The following is a 23,194-nucleotide window of genomic DNA, read 5'->3' on the forward strand; positions in this document are numbered from 1 at the left end:
ACTCGGGAGTGACACGGTATCTGTCTCCTCCCGTGTTGAATCGACATCTTGCGATGACGCTGGAGTGTCCTCTCCAGTGAAGCTGAAGCTACAGAGCCTGGGCAGGGTGATATGGAGGGTCTGCTGTTGCCCATGCAGCAGACCCTCCCTCTCTTCGCAGCTGAAGGGTCCAAGGGAAAGACAGAGTCGATACAGCTTGGCTTCAGGTGCGCCGCAGGAGTTGCCGGTGTTGACTACAACGTCAAACCGCCTTAGGGACTCCGGCTCCGGATTTTCTGTTGGGGTTTACTCCCTTAGCCTTTCCCCTGAAGAGGTATGCCGCAAGGCAGCGGAGGTTTTTTGGAGTCAGAGTTTTCCTTCTCTGATGTGCCCTGACTGGAAGATCGAACCAGCGACACTTAGCTCGCAGGCCGACGCTCAATCCACTGAGCCAAACCAGCCAGGTTAATACAAAGGAATATACTCCTTATAACACCTCAGGGAACCCAAATTCCAAATTAATGAAGAGGCTAGGGGGTTGTTCAACAGGTTTTTCATCGTTAGTCAACCCTTCTGGGAACAATTTAATTTTTTTTTTTAAAGTCCTTTTGGATTAGAGGATTAGTCTTAGAATCAATGGAGAGAGAAAAAAAAGAAATATATACATACACTATAACAATATATAAAATTGATATTGAGATATATATTTTCCCCACTCCACCCTTATCCTAAATTGTATCATGTACACTCATATTTTGAGCTAACCTTTCTGTTAAGAAAACTTAGTGGAAGTGTTTTGAAAGGTTTTGTCTCTCTAACTTAATTAAAATATGCAACAGTGTTTGAGTAGATATTTGAAAGTCTTCATTTTCTTCTCTTAGAAATAAATATTTGGATAAATCAGGTAAATAATCATTTCAGTCACTATTAAACTTTATTATGAACTTTAAAAAAACATTTCTGCAAATAGCTCATTTCTGTTCTACATTCCAAGAAAAATTATCCTGACTTCAGTTTTAAAATTTGGTCCAAAACAAATTTCATATCCTGATTAAAAGTAAACACATTCAGAAAGCTTTGAGATTGAGGGGAGGGAGGAAGAAAGACAAAAGAGAACAGGTACCCTTTTCAGTTTTCCTAGTTAATCCATTTTAATTAACTTCCTGAGGGGATATACAAGAGGTGAGCTCATTTCTTCAAATATGAGCTTTTCGTGTTGTCTTATCTTTTTAATATGTGTGTAAGAAGACCACTCCTGTAGAGTTCTTTTACTTTTAATTTTTTGTTTATTTTTCTCATTTATTTACTTATTTATTGGTTGATTGATTGACTTATTGATTTTATGGAAAGGGAGGGAGGGAGAGAGAGAGAAAGGGGGAGAGAGAGAAAGAGAAACCTACTTGTTGTTCCATTTATTCATGTGTTCATTGGTTGATATGTGCCCTGACCAGGGATTGAACCCTATATGTTTCTTTTAAATTCATTTTATATGACTCATCCTTTGTAGTAGGCTCTTTTCAAAGGTGGTTGATTTTAAAAGAACCACTGCCAGTTAACTGCCTGTGAAACCATATGGATTCATGAAAATCAATAAAAAGCTTTCATTGAGGGTTTCACTTGAAAAATGTTTACATTGTTCTGTGAAGAATTGAAAAGCGGAAGGGCTTCCTGAGGTTTCACAGGAAGACAGTCCAGTTTATTTATTCATAATAGGATTTTGGTTACAGAAGAATGTTTTAGATTCAACAATAGAATTTTAAATGCCTGAGAAAATATGGTAAGAAAATGTTAAATGACCATTTTATTTCTGTTTTCCTCTTAAATTCAAAAGGAAGAGGAATAAACACAATGAAGAGAGTTAATGACTGAAACCCAAATAAGGAGGTCAGAAACAGCTGCTTAAAAATAAAGTATGCATTTATTGAACTGACATCACTAAATCAATAATTTTTCATATTTTCTTTTTGGGTTTTTTTCCCCATGTCTGTTCTATAAGTTGAAAGCAAGATAAAACACTCCTGTTCCATTGCTTTGTTTAAAAGCAGGGACCTTCTCTTCTATAACTGGGCTACATTTTCTGAAGAAACAAATAGAGCTTTAGGCACATTGTTTCTGACCAACCCCTCAAAATATGAAATCCAAAACAGGAATGTGTGATTTGAGTCACAGAAAACTGAAGCAGGGCCCAGGGACCAGGCACCACATTTTTTTTACTGGGACATGGGATCAATTAGTGGTAAATGCAGAATTAAAGCTGTTACTGGCAATGTCAGCTCTTGAGTTTTGAATTTGGCAATAAAGAATTCAGAGCCAATAACTCTAGAGCAAGAGGAAGCTTATTCAGCTCTGGCTGGGTTGCTCAGCTGGTTAGAGCATCATCCCAATATGCCAATGTTGTGGGTTTGATCCCCAGTCAGGGCACATACAAGAAGCAACCAACAAATGCATAAAAAGCTGGAACAAGATTCTCCAGCCTGCGGTGGAGCTGAGAAGGCCTGTCGTGAAGACCCCAGCGGCAGGACGGTAGAGAAGGTGATGGCAATGACTACCGCGGAGGCGCCGGAGGCGAGCAGCAGCGGGGAGCAGCCCGGGCAGCCGGCCGGGCTGGGGTGCGGAGCGGGCTGGGAGCCCAGCTTCGGCGGCCCCCAGGAGTCCCGCAAACACTGTGGATTCCTCAGTAGCCGCGGACCCTGCGCAGAGGGAGGTGCGGTGTGGAGAACTGTGGCCTTGGAAGGGATTTGGAGCATTAAAAGGAATCTCCCCGTGGGAGGCTTGAAGCCAGGACTGGCCAGTAGAAACACCTCACTGCCGCAAGCCAAGTTCTATTCCAGGCACGGAGGGCTGCAAAGGTAAGAAGAATACATTTTTCCATTGAGAAGAAACCTCTTTCTCCTAATGTCTGAAAAACAGAGAAGAAACCCAAGCTTGTTTCACAGTTTAAGATGTCTAAAAAGAAATGTTCATTAGTCTATGACTTCTATTATCGGTATTAATTCATATCTATCAATTAATCCAAAGTAATGACAGACTATTGGTAAAGTTTTCTAAGCACCTGAAAACAATGAAGGAAAATATACTTATTTTTAGTTGTCACAGTTGGAATACATTGCACTTCTAATTCAGACTATTTTGTTAAATATGTAAAACATGATAAAACAAAGGCATATTTATTGTCTTTACTTCAGGGTAAACACTATAAACCTTAACATTTCATTGGGGTATCATTATGTTCATCCATTAAAAAAACAAAATAAGACAGACATCAATCCAGGTACAGGTACAGGTGAGTGAATGCATGACAGGGATGAAAAGTCTCTGACTCAGAGACAACCATTTCAATGCCATCCTTGTTAGAGCTCATCATTTTTCTAGAATTTGTCCACTAAATAGTAAGCATCCAGGAATTTAATGGAGAGATGTAAAAGAACAGGAAAAAAAATAATTTTATTAATACTACTGGGTTTTAAAAAATGGTGAAAGGAAGTGAAAGATCCAACCTCTTCCTCTTCCCTTGCCCAGTTGTCAAAAATAATATCTATGTAGTATGCAAAAAATGGAAAATAAAGGAAAAAAACCATCTGTAATTCACTTCCCAGAAACAACCACTGATAACTTGTTGATATATTTTCATTCTTTTTTCCTATGCATGTTTTAGTTTACATGTTTGAAATCATATGTATAATATCTATATTTATAATCCCTTTTAACATAACACCACATAATCTCCTATTCATTAAAATTTTACATTAAAAATCTTTAAAAAAAAAATTTAAAAAAAAAAGCTGGAACAATAAATCAATATCTCTCTCTCAAATCAATCAATAAAAAAATTTTAAGAGGAAGTTTATTTAGCATGCAAAGCAAAATTATACTCGAAGAGAAGAAACAAGCAGGCTGCTCAGAGAGCTGCCTTGGCCTTTAGGAAGGAAGTCACAGAAGCAAAAGAAGTGAGCCAGCTGGGCGGTGTGAACTCAGGAAACAAGATACAGAGTCAAAAGAAGGCATGTGGATGCGCTTGGTCCTTTGTCTTAAGGGTTTTCATCTGTTTTCTAAAGGCAGGAATTTTAGGGGCGGTCTCAGGGGAGGATCTCAATAGAATATTGATCAGCTTTCCAGGTGTTTCATTGAATATTATGATTCATCAAAATGAGCATATAGGGTCAGGGTCATGGGTCTCTACTGATTGGTCAGCACTAGGGTAGGGAATTGCTGGTCATTGCAACTGGTCCTGATGGCAGCCATGGAGTCCCTTTGTCTAGTTTTGCTGCTTTTCTGGACCTGGAGCTAAAACACAACTGTTATCTTTGGTTTGACCAAAACTTTCTCTCTGTGATCAACAGACCCAAGGCTTGGTTCCTAAGAATATCAGATGCTGATCAGAACCTCATTGTCCTGAGGGCTTAATATTTAAGGGAGAAGGAGGCAGGTGAGCCAGTATTTGTGCATTAGCTTCCCCTCTCTGGGGTGGCAGCATTCATAATAAATTAGCCAGGTTTTTTCCACTGCGATTCTCAGTGTTTAGTATTTGGCTCTGCTAGTGCCAGGTAGATGAACTCTTTCTGTTTGGTAACACAGAAATACAAAAAATAGCAGTATATTCTCCACCATCACTATGCCTATCCTAGCTCCTATGGATAGAATACTTGGGAACAGTATTCTTCCCACCCCTACTCCCCAAAGTAAAATCAGACTGGCATCAGACATCTTATCTGCAACACTGGAAGTTAGTAAGCAATGGAGCAACAACTTCAAAATTCTGAAGGGAACTTATATAGTACAATGAATTAAACCACGTTTACTGAGTTTTCAGCTTTTAGAATGAATCCATAAACATAGAATAGTTTTATATAATTATGGTGTATAAATGACAGAAAGCTTGGCAATGTCAAAATTTAGATAAGCCTTGGCCAGTAGCTCAGTTGGTCAGAGCATCATCCAAATATGCCAAGGTTGTGGGTTCAATCCCTGGTCAGGGCACATATAACAATCAAACAATGAATACATAAATAAGTAGACCAACACATTGATGTTTCTCTCTCCCCACCCCTCTCTCTTAAAATCAATCAATCAATCAATCAATCAATCAAAATAATGTAGATGAAAGGAGTCAAGGGACTGGGAGGTTTGAGGTGGAACAGTTAAAGAAAAGGTAGAACCATTAATATTCTACTCTTATAAAATCAGCAGTTGTGGTAGGCAGAAAAACGGCCCCTCAAAGATACCCGTGTCCTAGTCCCAGGAACCTATGAAGATGTTAGGTTACATACAAAGGGGTATTAAGTTGCAAGTGGAATTAAGGTTACTAATCAGCTGGCTTTGAGATGGGGAGATTATCCTGGATTATTCAAGTAAACCCAGTGTAATCATAATCCTTATACAGGGGACAGGAGGGCAGAAGAGAGAATCAAAGAGATGGTGGCATGAGAAGAACTCAGCCAGATATTGCTGACTTTGAAGCTGGAAGAAGGGGCCATGGGTCAGGGAATACAGGAATCCTCTAGAACCCAGAAAAGGCAAGGAAACGGGTTCTCCTCTAGAGCCTCCAGAAACAAACACAGCCCTGCAAACACCTTGATTTAAGCCCAGTAAAACCAATTGCAGACTCTGACTTCCCAAAAGATAGGATAATAAATCTGTGTTGTTTTAAGCCAGTAAATTTGTGGTAATTTGTTATAGCAGCAATATGAAACTAATATAGGACTCAAGAACTATTCTATATAGTTGAAGAAATGGGGGGGGGGGGGAGTGTAGGTATATTACTAAAGTTACACAAAGTAGAAACCCTGGCTGGTTTGGCTCAGTGGATTGAGCATTGGCCTGCGAGCTAAGTGTCGCTGGTTCGATCTTCCAGTCAGGGCACATCAGAGAAGGAAAACTCTGACTCCAAAAAACCTCCGCTGCCTTGCGGCATACCTCTTCAGGGGAAAGGCTAAGGGAGTAAACCCCGACAGAAAATCCAGAGCCAGAGTCCCTAAGGCGGTTTGACGTTGTAGTCAACACCGGCAACTCCTGCGGCGCACCTGAAGCCAAGCTGTATTGACTCCGTCTTTCCCTTGGCTCCTTCAGCTGCGAAGAGAGGGGGGGTCTGCTGCTTGGGCAACAGCAGACCCTCCATATCACCCTGCCCAGGCTCTGTAGCTTCAGCTTCACTGGAGAGGACACTCCAGCGTCATCGCAAGATGTCGATTCAACACGGGAGGAGACAGATACCGTGTCACTCCCGAGTCGGACTGCACAGCCATTCTCGGCGGTGCAGATAGACTCTTAAGAAGCTACACCATCGTCTCTCGAGACGGACGGCTGCCGCCGCCGCCGACGACATAAAGTAGATGACTATAGGAAGTAGACAGGTGAAAGGATGAGTGAAGAAGGCAGGGAATAGAACAATATGGGCAGGTAGGACCGCAGCAAGCTGACCAGTGAGTACACACTACTATCTCATCTGAAGACATTCAATTCAATGTTAAGAAATGGGATAGGCCAAATAAAAATAGCTGTGGATAAAATATGGCCAAAAGACATTCCCTCTGAAAATAAAGAAAATAAAAATAGTGATTATTGGAAGGAAAGAGGCAGAAGGAAGAGGCAGAAAACGAGGGAAATTATGTAATTTTTCATGTATCACAGCAGGAGTAAAAGGATAATGTAAAACATTCATTAAGTTGCCCTGACCAGGTAATTGAGCTGGTTGAAGCGTCATTCCAATATGCCAAGATTGTGGGTTCAATCTCCAGTCAGAGCACATTCACGAGTCAACCGAGGAATGCATAAATAAGTGAAACAACAAACCAATATATTCTTTCTCTCTCTCCCTTAAATCAATGAATATCTACATAGGGATATTAGTTTGGGATAAGAAAGTTACCATTCAAAGAGGAAGTTGCTCCTAAGGAACCCTAGTGCACTGCCGGTGGAAATGTAAATTGGCGCAGCCACTGTGAGAAACAGTATGGAGTTCCTCAAAAAATTAAAAATAGAACTACCATATGATCCAGCGATTCCAGTCCCTGGTATACATCTAAGGAAATGAAATCATTATCTGTTTTAGCTCTTGATACAGTAACTAGATATAACCCACATAAACAAATGCTATTTGGTGTCCTCCATAAGCTTTAAGAGTGCAAAAGTGTCCTGAATTTCAGAATTGTTCTAAGAAGGGCACTGTCTTCAAACCGGGTGCACTATCCAAGCTGTACAAAAGATACACATAGTTTTAGAGTCTATTTCCAGATCCCTAATGTCCATTTGTGTTCTGTGCTGGCTTCATAAAGTTCAGAATACTGTACCTCATTGATTCTAAGGTGCTCTTCCCCCTGCTCCTCAAAACCCCACAAATTCATATTCCTGAAATCCAATGCAGGTTACCATCTGTTTCAACCAGGTGACAGTTGATAGGTGATAGCTGTCTTTGCCTGACACCTTCTGGTAAAAACAAGGAAGTGCCAGCCTCATAATGAAGAACAGATGTCAGTGACTTGGAAGAAATCCCCTGAGACCAGAGTGGAACCATTTTTAAAGAAATACCGCATCACCAATTCTCCTGATGCCCGAGACACGTTGTATGGGAAACAAAAGATATTGACTCTGAGTGGAAGAGTGATTGGTATGAGCCACCCAGACTGAAGACAAACTGTTTAAAAGTATTTATTTAATAGGTTAAAAATAAATCTATGTCAATAATTTTGAAAGGTTTTTTAATAAGGATAACATTTCAATGTTCTATTACTAATAATTGTAATTTATAAAACTTCACAGGAAATTAAACAAAATTTAACTTTTTTGCTACAACGAATTAAGAGAATTGCTACTTTCAAGCATAAATTATATGTTACACTAGGATACGAATCTGGGGGCAAGGGAAGTAAATTGGAAATATGAATTTAAAGAGGAAAAAATGATATAAAATTTCCCATTGTCAGAGAAGAGCTTGTTTGTGTATTTTTGTAAATGGATGGTGCTACATATCAAAACCACTACAGTATTTGGAATTAATGGGTACATTTAAAAGAATGATGTTGATAGTTAAATTCATGTCAAAATTTCAATATGCAAAAATTATAGCCTATGTACCTAAATAAAATTTGATGAGAAACTCTAGTTGATAAAATAGAAACGCATGAGGGAGTACATACTTTGAAAATAATTTTATGTGGCATATACTCGCCAAAAGGCTTGAAGATTGCTAATCTACAACTTTGACAGATGTGAAGATGTTCAAAGATTCAATCTAGTGACAGGAACAAGGGGTGTATATCTGGAGCTGTGGAATTTGTGGGACTGAAAGTGTTTCAAGAGAATTTTATCGTTTGCTTTTTGTTGGGACTGGAATAGTTCTTAAGGCAGCAGTTACATCCCAGGTAAAGGAACTCCTTAACCCACTCCAACTTTGACTCAGACCTGCATGGTGTGTGGCCTTGAGCCGAAGGCTGTACAAGTGTGAATAGGGCAGATGCTCGGTCAAAGGCAAGGTACTGATTTGCAGGTTATACGAGACTCCTTTGAGGAGCACAGAGAGGCAGGTTGGGACAGAGAAGAGTGAGGGATGCAAAAGACTGAATTTAGGTTGAGTTCTGGCCTATTTGAAATAAGACAAGCACATTCAGGAAAAGAGATCATGCAAGAAGTACTCAAATTGTATTGGACCCCTCTCAAACACACACACAAATACACTCACAACCTTTTTTCTCCTTTCTGAATACCTCAACTCCAAAGCCCCAACTGCTAGCCCACAAAATGCTCCAGATTGCTTTGGAATGAAGACAAAAATAATCCACTTCATCTTCCTTCACATTCCATCACTAATTATTGCAGCTAGCCTTTTTCAAGGTAGCTACAGTGTCTGAAACTGAGAAGATCCCAAGGCTGGGATATTTAAAGAATAAGATCCCTTGCCCTGGCTGGTGTGGCTCAGTTGGTTGGGCGTCATCCAGCGAGCTGAAAGGTCACAGGTTTGATTTTTGGTCAGGGCGTGTGAGAGAGGCAACCAATCAATGTTCCTCTCCTTCTCTTTCTCTCTCCCTCCCCCTCTCTCTGGAATCAATCAAATTTTAAAAATTTTAAAAAGAGAATAAAGATCCCTTTTGCTCATGGGAACATTCTGTTTCTGTGACACCCCTTTCCCTGTTTCATTCAGCTCTTGATTTTTCACTTTCTTGGATTCACTCAATACTTTTCTCTCTAGTTTCTAAGAATTCTGAAACCAGACAAGGTCAGCACAAGAAAAGAACATTAAAAATCAATCTCAGTTATGAACATACATGGAAAAGTCCTGGATGAAATACAAGCATCACTTCCACTGACATTCCATTGACCAGACCATACAGTCGCATTATTTGTTGCATAGAAATATAATCTGTACTCCAGGCAGCCTGTGCCAGACAAAAATTGGTTTTTAACTTCTCAGGGAACTCATTTCCCATTCCCTCCACTCAGCAACAATGTCAAGATAAGCAACTTTCCTTATTGTCCTCTTCTGTGATATGCATTTATTTCTAGTTTACCCTATACAAAGGCCTTAGATTTTGCAGATCCAGCTTTTTAGAGGAGTCTTCTATTGGACTCAGAGATGGGTTTTGTCACCTCTTCTCCTGTATTAGACTCAACCTTCAAAACTGAAATTCAAGTTTAAGAGGATTTGGCAATGCCCTGAGGGAAGAATCTGGTTTCTTACTTCCCCTGAATTCCTACTTTCCTTCCTTCTGACTTCTTTTTTTGCCAGCTCAGCAATACAGTTACATAATTTAAAAAATATTTACTCCACTGTGCATCGTTGTTTTACTGGGGAGTTCATCCAAGTTATCCACACATCATCCTGCCCAAGTAGAACTTCACTTTGATATTTTTAGAGGTTTATTTAATAAAACTTCAAGGGACAGCTAATCTTCATTTTACACAAACTATTTCAGAGACTAGAAAAAAGAAAAGTCACACAATTCATTTTAAAAGACTTATTGAACCCTGACACCCAAACCAGACAATGGCAGCACAAAAAGAGAATTTTAAATCTCTCTCACTTATAAACATAATTGGAATTACCTCTGGAATTTTCAGTTAAATAAGCTAATAAACTCTCTTTTGTACTTAAACCTCTGTTTATAAACATAGATGGAAAAATCCTAAATAAAATACAAGCAAATCCCTTTCAATAGTGTAAAAAGAATAAGCTTCTGAAATATCCAGGGGTGGTTTATTATTAGAAAACTACCAATGTAATTCATCGGATGTAACAGATTTAAGGAGAAAGCCACACGATCCTTTTAATTGATGCAGAAAACACATTTGATAAAAGTCAACATTTGTTCATGACAGATTAGAAATAGAAGGAAACTTCCTTAACTGACAAATGGACTCGGTCTAAGACCTTAAACACTCGTTCATACTATGGTCAAAATCTGCCTAAGTAGAAGCTAGAAGTGGCACTGACTTTGAAATGAAAGAGACACCAGTAAAGTGTCAGGATGCTCGTCGAAGTCTAGGTAGTATGACATGATTCAATCCTCCCAGGTAAGCAATTTCTCCTTAGTCGTGTCATTCCCAAAGAGAAGTGAACCAATTTCCAGGTTTCTTACTGTTCCTTCAGTCTGGTCATTAACCTTTGACCACTGGACATGCAGAGAATGCCAAATGGAGAAGCAGCACTCACAATCAGCTACAATGACATCTCTAAGGCCATCGTAAAATGCCAGAGATCACCTGGCTTAGCGATTGGCACACCTGGAACTAGGACTCAGACCATGCAATGCCCAGTCCTCTCCTGTGCAAAAACATTCTTCTCAGTTTCTTATGAAGTTTAATTAACTCCTTTAAATATTTTGGGCTTCTATGGATACTCATGACTTGAGGGACTTACCTTCTGTCTTAAACTAGTTGGAGGGGCTGGAAAAAGGGGGAGGGCAGATGGGATGAAGTGAACTGGAGACCTTCCCAGAAGAAAGACAGCGTTTATTTTTAGGATCATTCTAGGGTATAGAGTTAGAGAAGCCCAAGGGGATCTGGGGAAGGAGGTCATGATGCAGAGGCCAGGAGGGGAAGGTCACTGTGTCTGATTATGCAGGTTGGGGATGGCATGACTTTAGGGGGCACCAGTCAGATCATACTCTTACAGATTTGTACCTTTATTACAATCATCGTGGGGTAAATGGCAGGAAAACATCCTGGAAGCTGGAAGGAGTATCTGTTTCTAATCCAGTACAGTGGCTACCTGTACTGCTGAGGAGAAAGTCTGACCACAGGAGGGCAGGAATAAGATCTGGGGATGGATCAGCCCTGCTTGATTATGGAATTAATATCTGGGTGCCAGAGCCAAGCGCTGTACAGCAGGAATTCCTGGGGGACCAATGTATCCTGAATTCTAGCTCTTCCTTCTCCTGGACTTTTCTTCTCATATGGCTCTGCCAAGAATCAGCTTCAGCTGATGCACCCACTGTCTGTTCCTGGCTTAGGCTCTTGTCTCGGGCCTGCTGGCCTCACCCATCTGTTCTCTGCCACATCACCATTCCCCACTGTGGTAACCACAGCTTGATTTTCAATAAGTGCCTTGGGAGTCTATGAGTACAACTGTCTTACTAGGAACTAATTACTTAAACATTTTCTTCAGGGAGAATGCTTCTGCCCATAAAGAGAAAAAGATATGAGGTGATTGGCAGCACATGGTGCAGAAATTTAAAAACCTTTTGGGGGACCTGGCCAGATTGCGCACCTGATTCCTGGTCATGGCACATACCTAGGTTGCGGGTTCAATCCCCAGTCATGGTGCATATGGGAGACAACCAATCTATGTTTCTCACAACCGCATTTCTCTCTCTACCTTTCTCTCTGAAATCAATAAACATAACCTCAGGTGAGAATTAAAAACAAAAACAAAAACCTCTTGAGGGAAGAAAAAGAAATTCTTAGAGAGTTGTCAGGTTATCAATAGATCATCAGAGCTACAAAAAAGTTTTTTGAGGAATCCAAGATACAAATAAGAATAAGAATCTCTTTGAGGAAGTGTACTTAGAGATGCAATCAAAAGGCTTGAATGAAAGAACTCAGTGGAGATATTACCGGTTTGTGCAAGGACTTTGGCCTTTCAGAGGTGAAAACCTTTAATGAAGTTCATCTAAGTAAAGGGACAAAACTTGAATTCCAAAGGGTTAAAAAAGAGTGCGCTGGGCTGAAGAGAGTTGGACACTTACAAACTGGAAGCAGAACACTGAAATGAGCTCAGTGATCTCATCAAACGTTGTCAGAAATTTCCCAAAGACATAGCTAGTGCTTTTGCTTTAAAAAAAAAATAAAATAAATAAAGTTCAAGTTTTGAGTAATGGCATTGTGCAGCTGAAATAGCTGGCAGGTGACCAGACTGAGAAGTTAGAAAACATGATAGATGGCCCACAAAAGGAACCTTTGTTAATGATAGTTGAAAAAGATAGAGGCCATTTCCAACCCGAACTGAGTGCTGAGTTGCTAACACAGCAAGAACAGAAAAGTTGGAACGTTGCTCTTGCTCACTGCTTTAAGCCAAAGCTCTATTGGAAAATGAATACAAAACTTTGTATCAGAAAGTTGATATCTTTAATGAACTCTTAGGTAGAAAGGCAGCATTCTTCCAAAGAAGCTGTTTCAGGACGAGTAAGACTAGGAAGTGAGAGAGCAGAAATATTAGCTAGTATAGGGTAGGTAATATTCCACAAGTGGAAAATTCAAGAAGGGGAAGGATAAAGTACAGGAAACAAAGATCTTATGAACCTTCTTATGAAGGTTTCTCTTCATGGTATGAAAGCATAACAGCTGGCTGATAGCATGCATTGCAGATGAGTGCTAGGTAAAAGATGTAAGCCCTAGCCCAGGACAGATATTAATATGTGTGTGTCAAAGGATAATACGTTCTCAAAAGCCAGAGATGTCCAACCAACCCCAGGAAGACCATAACAATAGAAACTTTTCAGAGGGATTTACTAATCCATATTTTGTTTCACCCTTTGAAACTAGTGAAAGCCTACAACTATTTTTAATATTAAAAATTTTTATTTCTTGATTTGAGAGAGGGAGAGATTTATTGTTCCACTTATTTATGCAGTCATTGGTTGATTCTTGTATTTACCCTGACTGGGGATTGAACCTGCGACTTTGGCGTATTGAGTCAACAACACTCTAACTGACTGAGCACCCAGTCAGGGCTATAACTGTTGTTGATATTGTATCCACCTGGAATCTCTTACTCTTGTGTTAATGGAATAGATCTGTCGAAGTGAACCTGTGTCTGTCAATGGTCCTGTATCTGGTCTTCAGAGGTCATTTTGGGTATCTAAAATAATATCTATTCCTTATCTGCATCCTGGTATAGTTTTATATAGTGAACCTTACCAGGAAAGCTCATCAAGATTTCACATTTATTCCACCTGCATTTACTAAGTGTCTTTCATGAGTCAAGAATTTTATAAGTGTTAGAGATACGACAAAGGAACAAGGCAAAATTCTTACCTTGGTAGAGCTTACATTCTGACAGAGAAAACAGGCAAGTAATAAAAAGTTGATAATGCCAGGCAGGAATAAGGGCTGTAGAGGACAACAAAGCAGAGTAACAGGGAGTCATGGGAGTGCACTTTACATCCGGTGGTCAGGGGAGGCTGCATTAAGGGGATAACATTTTGTGTAGAGACTTGAGTGGAGGGAGGTGAGCTGTGTGAAGATCTGGGGAAGATCCTGCCAGGCAGAAGGAATAACCCGTACAAAGGTCCTGAACCAGAAGCGCGTTTGGTAAGTTGGAGAAACAGCAGGTATTTCAGGCAGAGACGAACATGTTTAAAAACTGAGAGCTGAGAGGTGAGAACTGAGAAATATCATCATATGTTCTCACATATACAGATAAACAGAATTTCTAATGGCTCCAAGACAGGGTAGGTGGGGAAGTGATGAGAGAAGAAGTTGGAAGGGTAAACCCCTGCCAAATGCTATTGTGCATTACAAGTCATGTTACAGTTGCAGTTTTAGTCCAATAATATATTTTTATCATATGTTGAGTCCTTACTAAATGTTGACAATGTAATAAATCCTTTACTAGGATTTTCTCATCTGATCCTCATAAATACCCTATGAACCTAAGAACAAGTGTTCCATGTTTATAGAGGAGGAAACTGAGTCACAGGGTGGATAAGTACTTTGCCCAAGGACCCAGAGCTAGTAAATAGCAAAGTTGGCACAGGACCCTCCATGTCAGCTTGAGTCCCAAGCCTGAACTCGTATCCTCCACTATTCTGCATTTTCAGATGATCCTCATGACTGTAGTATAATGAAGGTCATAGAGGGGAAAGAAGGAAACCCATGAGAGGTAGGTGTTAAAGGGAGAGACGCTGGTAATGGGACTTTGGTCTTTAGAGTGGAGTTGAGAAGAAAGATGAGCTTGAGAGAGGCTTAGGAGGTGGAATGGTTGGGATTTGGTATTTGATTGAACTCAAGGATGCAGGAAAGGAACGAGGGAGGAAGAGAGAGAGAGAGAGGAGCCAAAGATGATTTCCAGGTTTCTGGTCAATTGAACTTTGCAGGTACAATTTAAGAAGGTAAGAAGCTAAGCAGGGATGGCAGTTTGGGGCTTAGGGGGAGATGGTGGGTGGTTTTGGACTAAGGATAATAGAATAAGGACCTCTGAGAATCCGCTCCTCCATGTAAGCAATAAGATCACTGGGAGAAAAAAGTCAACTCTTTTAGAAGTCTAGAGATTAATGAAAGGCTTGCAGCAATCCAAAGAGCATTTATGGAAGAAAAACAAGTGAATCTCTGAGAAATGACTGAGTTTTGTGGCAATTAACTTGCCCTACCCTCCTGCTTCCTTCCCCAGTTCTGCAATGGTCTCACAGTTGAGAACCAGCAACATCACAGCTGCCATGGCAGGTAGAATAGGTTTGGAGCACCCCACCTCAGGGAACTGTCACTATTTGACCTATCTGGAAGCTCCATGAAAAGTTCCATTCGCAAGTCTTGTCTCTATTTCACCTGCCTATGAGCTCACAATGTGAGAACAGCCAAGGCATTTATAAAAACTATGAGCAGCAATTGTTCAACACTGCCTGAGGTGGGCATAAGCAGTAGGGCTAATGAAAGACTACCTAAAAAACTCAAATGGGATAACCAGGGAAGGAGATATTCAAGGGGGCTTTGAAAAGCTAAGACATGTTCCCAGGAACCTAGAGAGCATGTATGCAGAAAGGAGTTAAGTGAGCAACGCGTGAGGCACAAAATTAGGGAAGCTGGTGCTATGCAAAGAAAAATAAGTCACTTCATCAAATGTTTACTGGGTGTCAGATGTTATGCTCAGTGCTTACAATAAATATCCTGTCTCATGGGTAAATGTAATCACAACCCCCATGGAACAGTGTAGGAAACTGAGGCTCTGTAAGATTAGGCCACTAACTGGCCAAGTTGGCAGGGCTAGTAAGTAGTCATGCTGGGATTTGAACTCAGGCTGCCTGACTTCAAAGTTTGTTCTGGGTCTGGATGTCTGCAATGGCCTAGAGTGTCAAATTCAGTTCAGGGGACGAGTCAATAAAGATGCAAAGTTGGCCTTCGGATTTCTCAGCAAGGAGGTCTGTGAGAAACTTCTTGATGTACTGGGGCAAGGAGGCAGATTCCAGTGGTTTGAGGAGTGAGAAGGGGTGAGGAAATGGAAACAGTGCTCAGCCATTTGCTAGGAAGGAGAAGAGAGGTAGGAACTTATCCAGAGGGCAGGCAAGGATGCAGTGTTCTTTCTTATTTTTAGAGGTTTCGACATGTGTAGTAATGTAGCCAGTAAAATCTTGTGTCTTTCGGAAGCCCAGAGGAGATAAAGAAGAAAAGGAAAAAAAAAAGGAGGTGATGCCAATTTTGATGGGCAAGAGAATGGAAATCTGACACCTAGAGACAAACCACTTGGGTTCTGCTTATCCTTATTCCCACATGGATTTCCTCCTTAGCTCTTTTTTGCTTTAGAGGTAGAAGCTTGTCTTTAGAAATTAAGAAACAAGACAGAATTGATGACCAAGAAACATCATAGTGAAGGAAGATTGATTACTTACATCATTCAAGTCCTCTGCAATTCTTTTAATGTAGTTACAAAATCATTAGTCTTATTACCATAAAAGCATGACAGTGTTTGGTGTATAGCATGTCATTTTGACAATCTGTCTTAAGAGCATCCTAGGGATCCTCAGACACTGTATGCAGGAGTTAAAAACTGCTTGGTCTACTTTGGCCAGAAGTGAATTCTAACTGAAAACCAGGGTGAATAAGTTCAGAGACCTAATACGCAAGCATGATGACTATACTTAATAACACTGTCTTGAACTCTGAAAATATGCTAAGAGGGTAGATCTCAGGGGCACTCATCACACATAAAATGATCACTACGTGAAGAGACAATGCATGGCTTGTCATTTCATTCACCTCACAGAATCTTTCACCGAATGAAAGGTTTTAATTTTGCGAAGTTCCAATTTATCAAATTTTTCTTAAACAGATTATATTTATAGTGTTGTATTAAAAAACTCATCACCAAATCCAGGGTCACACAGATTTTCTCCTATATTTGCCTCTGGAAATTTTACTTTTGTATTTTACTTTTAAGTATCTGATCTATTTGGAGTTAAAATTTTTATTATAAGCTGCGAGGTATGTGTCAAAGTTTATTGTTTTTTGCATATGGATATTCAGTTTATTCAGCATCATTTGTTGAGTTGCCTTTGTATCTTTGACAAAAATCAATTGACCATATTTGTGTGGGTCTATTGCTGAACTCTCTATTTTGTTTCATTGATCTATGTGTCTACCCTTTCCCTGATACCACACTGTCTTTAAAAATTTTTTAAGATTTTATTTATTCATTTTTAGAGAGAGGGGAAAGGAGGGAGAAAGAGAGGGAGAGAAACATCGATGTGAGAGAGAAACAACTACCGGGAATCAAACCAGCTACCCTTCTCTTTGATGGATGACACCCAACCAAGTGAGCCACACTGGTCAGGGCACCACGCTGTCTTGATTACAGTATTTTTAGATTAAGACTTGAAAAATGGTCATGTGAGTCTTCCTACTTTGTTTTTCTTTTTTAAGATTATTCTGGCTATTTTGAATCCTTTGAATTTTCATATGAATTTTAGGATTATCTTGTCAATTTCTGCAAAAGAGGCAGCTGGGATTTTGACAGAGATTGTGTTGAATCTGTAGATCAATTTGGGAAGTTTTGCTATCTTAACAATATCAAGTCTTCACATACATCAATATGAGATATTTTTCCATTTTTTAAGATCTTTGATTTCTTTCGAGAATACTTTGTAGCTTGCAGAGTGCCTTTTTTGGTTAAATTTTTCCTACATACAGATGATTTTGGTTATTTGCAGTACTTATCTTATAAAGTTGCTGCCAACATTGAATTAGGGAAGACAGAACTACAGCTTCTAAGAGAAATACAAAGTTAAATTCTTGCAAACCTCTGGTCACATGCTTGTCAGTCAAAATGCCATTTGCGTTACATATAAAGGTAGGTTTGTTTGCTAGCGTTGCTGTAAAACAAGCTGGTCTCAGCAGCTTCAAAAACCTGCTCTTCCACATATCCTTTTTCCTGTACAACACTCAGCAGATATTTAAAAAATTCTTCCACAGCCTCCTGATCTGCAGAGCCTGCCTCCCCTGAAAGCTTAACACGTTAAGGCAGAAGGTTTAGACTCTTAATTCCAGCTCTCCTCATAACTGGCTGCAACTTTCAGCAAGTCAGTGAGAAGCTCCCCTTTTAAATTCTGAAGAAAATAAGACTGTGGATAAGACTATCCCCATGGTTCCACCATTCTAGAGTTCAATTTTTTTTTTTTTAAATTATTTATTTTTAGAGAGAGGGAAAGAAAGGAAGAAAGAGGGAGAGAAACAATGGAGATTGGTTGCCTCTTGCACGCCCCCCGCTGGGGACCTTGCCTGCAACCCAGGCCTGTGCCTTGAGCAGGAATCAAACCTGGGACCTTTTGGTTTGCAGAGGATGCCCAATCAACTAAGCCACACCAATCAGGCTAGAGCCCAATATTTAAAACAAACAAACAAACAAACAAACAAACAAAAACCCGTTTGTATAGTAATTTTAAAGCCACAGCACCACCTGGTGGTCAAAGAGAAAAGGACATGTTGAGGAAAAGGGTTCATAGACTGTTAGCTACATCTGTATTTTGCTCATTTGAATAAAAATTCACATTTTCAAAAACCTTCTCCCTAAAATGATTATGCACAAGCACAATACTATATGTAAAACCAACCACACAGGTCATTATGGTTAAAATCACACCCACCCTCTAGAGAATCCCTGTGTACATAAAAATTCTAATCCTTGGATAGTCATCATTAATCAGCTATTATGCTTTGGTAAAAACAAAAAAACCCTATTTGACAATTAAAACAGTTAAATAAAATAAAAATATACCTCATTATACCAAATATTTTAATTATATTAAAATTATTCATCATTCATACATATTTGGGCAAGAAAATAAATGATAGTATTCAATTATAACTCCCAAAATATAATAAATATCTGTGAGTCCTTACTTATGTGACCACATAGCTGCATAAATGAATCAATATGCAAATACAAGAAAAGAGACAGCTCTTCTTTACAAAACAATTCCAATCAATAATCATTTTTAAAATGAGAAGATTTTTTAAAATCACCATTATATCACCGCTGTAATAATTGTTACAGGCAAGAGCCATCTCTGTATACTAAAATTATACTGTATAGGTAAAATTTTGAGGAGAAACAAGGTAATTTCATAGACCAAATATCTCCCCCATGATGTTTGTTAATTACAAAGGGAAAAATAGTAACTTTACAGTGGATGAACCTAGCAGACATCACTTAATAAAATGACCAAGGTTAATATCACTAGAAATAAGACATATTGACATTATGTACTTTTTAATATGACATATTTTTTGTTAAGGCAAACTGGCTTTGAAGAGAGGAAATTCTTTAAAAGTTTTCTCTACAATAATTTTAGAAACAGCTTTTTGCTCTTCTTTTTGCATTTCTTTTTAAAAAGTCATTAAGCTATGGGAAACAATATTATAGACAATTCAAATTATTTAAATTTCATACTTATTCACTAGGAATATTGGTCAATAAGAAAAAGAGGACCACTCTGAATATCTTTTACCATGTACAATAAACCCAAATTTCAGTAAAATTAATAAAAATGTTATTTGAAATTTATTATATTTGTAAGGAGGAAGAAAATATTTAAGTCGCTTTTGATGAAAGGAAAATAATTATTTCAGTATATTGACTAAGCTACCTTAAACCAGTTTCCATACAAATGAAAGCCAAGGATAATATGAGATTTATACCCAAAAACCATCAAAAAGCTGCAAGCAAAAGAAGAAAATAGAGAATAGATTTTCTTATCAAGTATCTATGACATACATATGAACAGTAATAATTTATTAGGCCAAAGAGAAAGTACGAATTTCAAAAGGTAGAAATATTACGTTTTCTGATTACAATGCAGTAAAGCTAGAAATTAATTACCAAGTCAGAAAAAATAGGAAATTTCCTTGTCCTGGAGATTAAAAAATTATCTTAAATGATGGCCTTGTGAGATGGAATTAAAACATAAAAGCAATTGCTGGCCTCTGTGGTATCATTATGTATAGAAGCGGTGCTTCTTCTTTAAGTAAAAAACAGACCAACACTACTGTATCTGTGGACAGTCATGAGGTGATGGCTCTGAGCCCAACCAGCTGGAAGATGAGCATGAGGCTTAGGGAAAACTTAAGCAAAAGTAAGTTGGTAACTGTGAAAGAAAAAAAAAAAAAATCCCCCTAAGGAAATAAAAGAAAAAAAACTACTAGAGTATAAGTTTTCCCCTAAGATTAAAAGCAAACGTCTAGTTACTAAAGTGCTTACGAGCAAGATTTTGAAGGCCAAGGAAAGGTCTCACATAAGGAATGTGTTCTTTGAACTTAATATTCTCGCGGTAACTTCAGTTACTTTTCTACGACCCACCATAGGATTTTAGCTATTTGAAATGCTTTAGATAAATTATGCCATTTAACAAGTTCTTGTGAAAAGTAATGATTAAAAAGTTTTATATCACCTGATGTAAATGACTCAGGAGCAAGCTTACTAAGTCCATTTTAAAGGATGCCTGTATTTGAAGCTAAGAAAAGTTCCATTTGTAATTGTGTTGTTAAGAACCATTCAAATATTCTCTTCTTACTGCAGTAGATTTTTTTTTTTTTTTTTTTTTGTCATGGATCAGAATATTTTTGAATGGAATGATTTCTGACATTACTGTCCTAAAATCACAAAAAGATGCAGCACTTTTAGTATTTTATTTTGTAAGGATAACTTTCTTTTATAGTAGCATCTCTCCTTGAATGGAAACAGTAAGGTCTCCAGGTGTTACGAAAGGATAGGGAAACTCACCAGGCAGCACTTCTCTCAGCCATGCACCTAGGTGGTAGAGAAACATATTGCAGTTAAGGCCGTGGTTTTGGGCGGTGGGAATGAGGTAGGAAAGTCACTAAATACAGTTAGAATGAGATCACTAAAAACCTAGAGGTCCTTCTGGGTGAGGTGTAGGATTAGCTCAAAGTTGATTCTGATGCATGAGTCACCGGGTAGGGGTTAAGAGGCTTCAATTGTGACACAGGAAAGAGAAGCTGGGGATAGGTCACAACGGTTCGGTGACAGAATAAAGACCTGGTTGCTAGGGTCAGGGAATAAATAACAGAGGCCTGGAGGAGGAGAGATGGGGCTCCAGCTCCTGGTCCCCTTTCTCACCCTCCCTTCTCCCTAGGTTGTCTGAGATGTCACCTTTCAGCTAAATATCATCTACTTGGTTTCAGACGTTAACTCTGGTCTCTGACTTCTGCTTAGTTCCACATTCTCTACCCATGTGCACAGAGGATCATCACCTTTCTGGGATCTCTAATGCTTTCTGCTTTTTTCATGCCCTGCTTACCAGACCTACTAACTCAGCTGAGATGGAAGTGCCCACCCTCCAAAACTCTTAAACCTATTCTTGATCTCAGTCAAGAGTCTTTGGACCCTAAGAGTGTCATTGCCTTATTTGAAAGTGGATCACTTCTCCCTGTCTCCTGGAGTTTTTGCCCTTCCTTAATTAATAGTTGCCATCAAGAAACTGAGTAACAGACTACAAAGAAGTCTGAAAATCTCTTAAAAGAAATGAAAGATACTTTAAAAAATATGACAAGTTATGAAAAGAAAATCGCAGAAACAAAAGAATCTTCTGAGGAAACCAGTATCTCTGAGGATATGTCAGAACTTAAAGAAAAAATCAGAGGACTTGATAAAATGAATAAAGTGCTAATGAAGAACCTGCTTGGTTTTTCAGACCTAGACAAAGACAAGAATGTGAGGAAACAGGAGATGATATTGGAAAACCAGAACTCAAAGGATGCAGTACAAGGTTTGGCAAGAGATTTGGTAAATCACTCAGAAGAAAAAGGAGCTGATAATGAAACTCAACTAAGTAAGGAAAAAGCAGAGTACAGATTCCATAATGTTCAGGAGGAAAATATCAAATTTAGGAATAACATGGAACAGTTACTACAGGAAGCAGAGCACTGGAGTGTGCAGCATGCTGAGCTTAGTGAACTAATACAATTGTATCAGAAATCTCAGAATGACATAAGAGTAACTCTTGATGGTGTCCATTTCCAGACTCAGCTGAATAACGAGGTGTCAGCTGATCATGAACTGGAGGTACAGGTGAGGAAACTGAACCACGACACATATTCATTGCACTTGATTGCAGCTTTGCTGGAGAATGAATGCCAAATCTTACAGCAGAGAATAGAGCTTCTCAAGGAGCTCCATCAGCAGAAAGAAGCAACTCTGCAAGAGAAGCCAATCCGTGTACACTATGAACAGGACAAGAAAGAACAGAGGCTCTTAGTAGCAGAGAATGCAGAAAGGTATAAGCAGAAAATGCAAGACATGGAAGGTAGATTTCAGAACAGAAACAAGTTCCGTAGAAGCCTGGATTTTTGTCGTAATAAGAAAGTTCGTAATAACAGATTCAATGCTCGACTTGCAAGAGCTCTTTTGGAAAAAAAGAGGCCAGCAGCCTAAGATAGAAAATATCAAAAGTAGAAGGAAAGGAAATTCTTCAAAAAACTCTAATACATCCAACTCCAGGTATCATCAATCATCAAATCTAGGGTAAATCTTTTGGTTCAACCAAGCAAGAGCTAGAGAGCAAGAAGATTGACATATTTCCCATCTCAGTAGTTACATAAGTTTGGTCTTTAATGACAATTAGTGTCAACATCAAGTTCATAACTTGGTGCATTACAATCTGCTTGTTTTTGTAGCTATCAGACAGAGATCCTATGATACTTTAACCAAAAGTGTGAAGTTACAAGTCCAATTAAATGAAGGTTTAAATAAAAACCAAAACAGACAAAATGAAGGGTTTCTTCTTCTTTTTTTAAAAAAATCATTACCTGGACTGAAGGAGGGCTGCAATTCTGGGGGGGAAAGTATGTAGCACTTTAATAATGAACTTTTAAAGCTCACTTTCTAAGTGCATTCCCCTTTTTCCTATTATCCACTGAAGTGTAGGAAATACTGAAGTAAAAAATAAATCACCCTTACAAAGCTTTTCTCTTATAAATTTCTCCATCCCCTAAATCTACTTGTTCTTAATATTCCTTTCTCACTCCTCAGCTAGTGAATGATGGGCATACCAGGCAGCAGAGACCCTTAGAGAAGGACAGACTGATGCCTGGGCTTCTTTAGAATAGATGTGTATCTAGATTTTGTTCTGTGCTGGAGAAATTCCTTTCATTCCTCCAGGTGGGGACAATAGAATTACCCAAGGCAGCAAGCAATATCTTCTGTTAAGGAAGCTGGACTTCTTGTTCCAGAAAAGAAGATGAAGATACATTTCTCCCTATTCCTCCCATTAAGCAAGTGAAAACCCCTGAATATGTGTATAAAATGAACACAGGACTCTAAAAGATGATGAGAAGGGGAATGACTGTCCAGGGACCCTGTATTCAAGGAACAGCATGGTGTTGAGTTCCCTGAGTTCTCTTTCTGTCTCTTATATCCTGGACTGAGCACTGGAGGAGCCCACAACCCAGAAATGCCAATGCATTTAGACATAATATCCCACGGCACAAAGCCTGCTTTCCCTTGCCAAAGGATGAGGAAAAGAACAGCATAGCAAGACACACATTTGAACAAAAACTGCCC

The 23,194-nt window shown here is 39.1% G+C and overlaps 1 protein-coding gene and 1 pseudogene across 1 annotated transcript; both read left to right on the top strand.

The window, feature by feature from the left end:
• Nucleotides 1-2,421: 2,421 nt before the first annotated feature.
• On the top strand, nt 2,422-2,832 carry LOC150008603 (uncharacterized protein C11orf97 homolog pseudogene; annotated as a pseudogene).
• Nucleotides 2,833-20,955: 18,123 nt separating this feature from the next.
• SPZ1 (spermatogenic leucine zipper 1) lies at nt 20,956-22,066 on the top strand. Its single transcript, XM_090278974.1, is given in 2 exon segments — nt 20,956-20,969; nt 20,971-22,066. Coding segments are annotated over 2 exon segments (1,110 nt in total).
• The last annotated feature ends 1,128 nt before the right edge of the window (nt 22,067-23,194 follow it).

This window comes from Furipterus horrens, unplaced genomic scaffold (genome assembly GCF_987537825.1).
Source record: "Furipterus horrens unplaced genomic scaffold, mFurHor1.1.pri manual_scaffold_5, whole genome shotgun sequence".
In the NCBI taxonomy this organism is placed as follows: Eukaryota; Metazoa; Chordata; class Mammalia; order Chiroptera; family Furipteridae; genus Furipterus; species Furipterus horrens.